The sequence below is a fragment of the Lepeophtheirus salmonis genome, chromosome 6, assembly GCF_016086655.4.
Source record: "Lepeophtheirus salmonis chromosome 6, UVic_Lsal_1.4, whole genome shotgun sequence".
NCBI lineage: Eukaryota > Metazoa > Arthropoda > Copepoda > Siphonostomatoida > Caligidae > Lepeophtheirus > Lepeophtheirus salmonis.
Window position 1 is genome coordinate 53,748,115 of NC_052136.2, and position 6,000 is coordinate 53,754,114.

Sequence of the window (6,000 nt, forward strand, 5' to 3'; positions counted from 1 at the left end):
AAAAATACACAAAAAAACATATGAGAATTCCCTCTTCATTGAAATCAATTTACATATAAGCATAGTTATATCTAGAATGATTGTTATACGTGTATGGCCTTAGATAATGTTCTCTGTTCCCAACCCCATTCTAAAAAATATAACTTTCTATTTTGTTACTTAAGGAATTTTTTAAGTAGAAAATTAACCTGTTGAAAATATTTATACAAACGCTTGAACTTGCTGTGCATCCCTCATTATAAATTTTGAGACATACTGCCTTCATTTCTTGTAACAAATTGAACTTGTTCCACGATAGATATCCTGTCAAACATCAGTCAAATCTAATGAGTTTGACAATCCTTTTATTTAAAAAAAAAAGCATAAAGGGAATTCGAAACTTTCATAGGATGTTGCTTATATTTTACAATCGAGTTCAAAGGATTGATGGTTTAATTTTTTTGTCTTGTTTTGGTAATAGAATTACTCAAAACACAAGTTAATACAATTTATATTTCAAAAAAATATTAAATGAATTAAATGTTTTAGCATAAATTGACTTTTAGAAGCAAATACTCTTTATTATAACAAACTCTATATACTTAAAATGGAAATGAGCTTTTTTATTTAAAACACAAATGAAAGTTCAAGGCGTTATATTTTTTCAAACAAAAGTCAAAATATATGTAGTATTTTATATTTAAATCCATTTTATCAGGATTGAATGACTCCATATGAAATATAAACCTATTTTTAAAATTAGAACATAATTTTAAAGAGAATGAGTTCATTTTCATGTGGATTAAATCTATATTTTTTATTCAAAATTTTTTTAACTACTACAGAAAAAGGGTAAATATACTAACAAATTCAAATCGAAAATAAAATTTGGCACGAAAAAATTAATTGCAGATTTGTAATCAGTGCACCAAGTACTATTAAAGTTTAAACTTAGTAATTTTTTTATGTTGATAATCACATTAACTCTTTTCCGAGTTTATATTTGAAAATCAAATCAAAAGATGTTATAATTATATAAATTTTGCCAAAAAATTATATATATTTTATCCATCTTTTTTGAAATATGATAGATTAATAAAGATATCCATATTATTAGGGAGCAAATGTTGAATAATAAAAAATTCCGGATCCATTCTTTCAATCTTTTATTTTGAACATTTATGTAATACTCATTTTTAGGAGTGGTCATTAAAAATGGTTGTTATCCTGAAGCACCATTCATTATAATTCATTTATACTTTGCATTCTTTGCTTAGAACTACAATTAGGGATTACTTTTAAAAACATTGCATAAATTTATTTCCATAATTATATAATTGACAACGAATTTAGTAATGTTCTAATAAATATATTATTTAAATAAAAGCATCTCATTATTCCTTTCCCTTATTACGTTAATAGACACTTGAATAAATATTTGTGATAATTGTAATTGATTATAATACCTACAACATTAAAATAAATATTTGCATTCATAATTAAGAATTTCTCACTGATTATTAATTCAATTTCAATACCCTTCAACCCTTAATATGTGTAACTATAACATAAAAATAATCCTTAGAAAACATTGATCTTCTCATATTTAATTATTTTTTTCTGTGGTAACATTATTTAATTGAAGCCTTCTCAGCAAATAATGTTGAAATGGATAGCAAAGGTATCCACTAAAATCATGGCTTCACTGTTCATATTTTTGTATCTGATGAGTATTTATATTATTTTTGTTAATTATGAAAATCAATGATACAATTCGTATTTGTTTGTTGTTTGCAAATATTTGATATTGCTTGATGTTAACCAGTCACTTCTGCTTCTTTGATTAAAAAATCTTCATTTTTGAAATTATAAGAGTGACTTAGGGTAGTTACAACAGATTTTATTTCTCCAACATAAAAAAAGCTATAATCACAAAATTTACATTAGAGTTGTATAGTATAATGCAAATGATTGTGGCAGAAAATCCATAATCTTTGTTAATGTTTTTTCTATTTATTGAGGAGGTGGAATTGTTATTATTTTTTGAACTGCTACATTTCTGCAATATTACAGTTTTTATTTTTATTTTTTAATGCTTTAACTTTTACAGGGTAAGAACTAAAAATTAGAAAATTTTAAAAGCTGTTTTCACTTCTTTATATTTTTATTTCGTACCATTTCTAATGCTAACTTCTGAAGTAAATTTTGAAAATTCAACAATTTTATCCACTTTTTATTCAATTTGTCCCCTTCCATTCTGAATGATGGCTTCAATACGGCAACCCATGGAAACACAGCTGGTCTTGATGAAGTCTGACGGCAAGTTGGTCTATTCCTAAGTGATCACGGCCTTCAGGGCATCGACATTTGGATGAGAAGTTTTGTTCATTTTGCCCTAAAATAAGCATCAAATAGCAAAGACCAGGGGTTCACGTTGGGTGATGACGAAGTCGAAAAAGTCTACGGACAGAAAGCAGCCATGTTCTCCCCGCAGAAATGTTGAACTTTCTTTGACGCGTGTCATTGAGCACCGTCTTGGGTAAACATATAGTTGTTCTTGGAGAATGAGCTCTTCAACCATTGCAAGACATAGTATCAGGGGACCTTGTCGTAACATCTGTATCGACTTTCTCGTCGGCCTTGAAGAAGTAAAGAGGCATCTAACTGCTATCGGATACAACGACACCGAGAAACATGACCTGAGCTGAATATTTGATCGGAAAGGTTCCCTCAACCTGAGCTTTTGATTCACCAAAGAAAAAATCATTTCTCCTCTTCAGAACACGTCCACTGTGAAGATCTTCTTATCGGAGATCGACTTGTGCATGGAGGAGATCTTACACCCTCTAACATTTTGCTTGTTGCTCGGATATTTGTGATCGCACAAAAAAAAACATCAAATAGTAACTTTTTGTCAGTATTTTCGAATGGCGCCAAGTACAAAATAGTCATACTTTTATAACTGAGGCTAGACCTAGACGGCCTCGAAGAGGATTCTAACTTTTGAGTCCTCACCCCGTATGATAGTAATTATTTATTATTTTACCATCAGTTGATTTAATTTTAATATAGGTATTTTATTGAGAAAATGTTTGAGATATTGTAACGCTTTGAACAAAAGAAAAAAATGTAACAATTGCTTGTAACTGTTTTTTTTTTTTTTTTTTTTTTTTTGTCTTTATTGTTTTGTAGATCACACTTCACGGATAACATGTTTATTAGCCAAAGCAAGCTCTGAAGAGGTTTGTAAGAGTTAATATATCTTATTCGTAATACTGATGAGTGACCTATAATATGTAAATATGTATTAATCTTCTTTAATAGATTGACTTTTCAAGGTATTGATGTATTAAATTTCATTTATTTGTTAAAAAAAAATGGGATCCATTTTATTTAAATTTATAGGTCAAATTTTATTGTTTAAACTGTAACAACTGTCTATTGCGAAGGACAAAGTTGATAATTGAGCCCAAAACAAATAGTTTTTCTACCGTCCCTGATCTTTTCTACTCAACCAAAAACTTTTTTAAATATCTAAAATCTTGGTTTTTAGTTTCGGATACCCTTCGGACTTGATCCTTGGAATACAAAGTCGGTATTGTCTTTTTAGCCATGAACACATTGAGTTTTTTCCAAAATTAATTATTATAGTACTTCAGAGTGAGCTGAAATGTCAAATTTTAAAAGTAGTGAGAAGTAGACAATGTTGGGAATTGTGAAATTTGAAATTTTTTGTCATACTTCAGAGAATGTATTATTGTTGCAATATGTATCTATATAAATAGAATTAACTTTTAGTGGTTTGTGACCATACATATGTTTATTGTAGTGAGACCTTAAATTACGCAAAAATCAACAAAACTTTACAAACTGATTTTTATTAGGAAATTTCTTAAATATTTGTGTTAAAAAAAGTACAACATATAGGAGAAAAATGACATTCCTGGAATGAATCCCCTTTCTACTCAAAAAACACAAGAAAATATTATGGCTTTTTCTAATAACTTTTTATGTTGCTCTTCTTTTTTTTTTTTTCTTAAATTTCACTTCCACTTCAAAGTTAGTAGTTTTTGAAATGTTTGTTCATATTAAGTTAATTGATTCATTGAAGTATCAATTTAAACAACTTTTGAAGGTAGGTAAGTAGTTAGATTAAAAAGTATATATATATGGAGAAGAAAGAAAGAAATGGAATAACCCAAGTACATTTATTCATTTATATTGTTTCATTAATTTGCAAGCAATACATTTATAGAAAGCATTGTTTTTTCACAAATTTGTATAAAATATATAAATAAATACAATATCAAAGGATTAAAACTACGATAAAAAGCCTAGAAACAGAAATTAATTCAACTCTGTTTGTATATAATAAAATAGTTTTTATACGTAACATTTGATAAAAAATAATTATATAAATTAGTAGTTTTCCTTTTCATATACAATTAAATATAAAATCCTATATAATCTCTTTCGTTTAAAACACAAACGCCAAACTAATGCATATAATCTAAAAGTACAATTTAAAAAGCCGTCCTTACCACGTCAATTAGTTGAGACAATTTCAATTTAATCCGAACGAGTAAAGGGTCCGTTGTATTAATAACAGGTCTAACGAGTTTATTATAATTAGAAAGTAAGTCATCATAGAGTCTTTTCGCATCTGGATTTCCAGCATTGAGAACAGTTCGTGCTTGCTGTGGTGCAATGCAAGCTAGTAAGATGAAGCTTATAAAGGGGAAAAAGGTGCAGACCCAAGAGGATCGGGGTCGAAGGAGGAGACGATGACGTCGATGGGAATAATGAACGTGTTTCATGGTGCTATCACTATTTTGTGTATGGATTATTTAGGATTTCATTTTTGTATGGGTATTATGTAAATTTTTTGTTCACTATGGGATCACTAATAAACATGACACTCCCTCTCAGGGCAAACGCCGTGGATCACTTTGGTTGTAGCTTATACACATATGTAAAACTAAAAACTAATGACACTATGAAATGGGCATATCTTTATGGGCAGAGGAAGGGTCAGGGTGTTTTCTATTTGTGCGGAAAACACAGTATTATGGAATAAAATGTAGGATTGAGCATGATGTTATGATTGAGAGAAAAGGGAGAGTGTGTTGCTTTTTAAAATGTATCTATACTCTAATTAAATGGAGATGATAAAAACGACAAAATTTCCCTATGACTTTTTCTTTCTCATTTTAATCCTCATAATTCGTCAAATACTAACAAAAAAATAATTATGAAAAACTAAAAACTTGATTATTAAAAAAAAAGATGAAAAAAATTTAGATGATTCAGAAAGGGACACAAATTTTCAACTGGGGTTAACTTTGGCTGATGTGAGAAAAAACCAACAAAAATTCACGAGAGAAAGATTTTAACGACGCGGGTCGCCGGCCTTCTAAGGCAATAAAGAAGGCTTCCAACATCCCTTCTTTTCTTTTCTTTTTTTTTGTTTCATATAGTATTTCTTTTTTAAAAAGCATCCAAAAGCTGCTCTCCTTTCACTTTTTCCAAGGCCCGAAACACACACTCAACGGGCTAGCTTTTTCCCTTCTTCTTCTAAAATTTCTCTTTACGATCGCACGCCTTATGTATGATGCTTCACTTATTTTTTACTTCCAACAGTACATATATATTCTATAAACGCTTTTAAGAAAAAGAAAAAAACAAATGAATTTCTCCAAATCGAATTATTCAAAAAAGACTCCTACCAATGACGTGTGTATGTTTATAATAATAAACCTCAGAAATATGGAAAAAGAATAAACAATAAGACAAAATGCAATCTTTAACAAAATTTATTTTTATTTGATAGAGTTAGGCTTTCCCTCTCATATATCTAGATAAATGAACATTGATTAAAATATCTTCAAAAATTAGCATTAAATATTTACATAGTGTGTAACTCCTTAAAACCAAATTTATTACATTTCTCGGTATAGTTATGGTATTTTTAAGGGCATATTATCTACTTCAGAAGTATATTTTAGTAATATTTAAAAAGTT

General features: G+C 28.7%; 1 protein-coding gene across 1 annotated transcript in view; it reads right to left on the reverse strand.

The window, feature by feature from the left end:
* LOC121120525 (acetylcholine receptor subunit alpha-like) overlaps nucleotides 1-5,399 on the reverse strand; it is a 213,973-nt gene extending 208,574 nt beyond the window's left edge. Inside the window, exon 1 of the mRNA XM_071889689.1 lies at nucleotides 4,521-5,399. Coding sequence (XP_071745790.1) covers nucleotides 4,521-4,796 — 276 coding nt within the window. The 5' untranslated portion in view covers nucleotides 4,797-5,399. The remainder of the gene's footprint in view (nucleotides 1-4,520) is intronic.
* Between the last annotated feature and the right edge of the window lie 601 nt (nucleotides 5,400-6,000).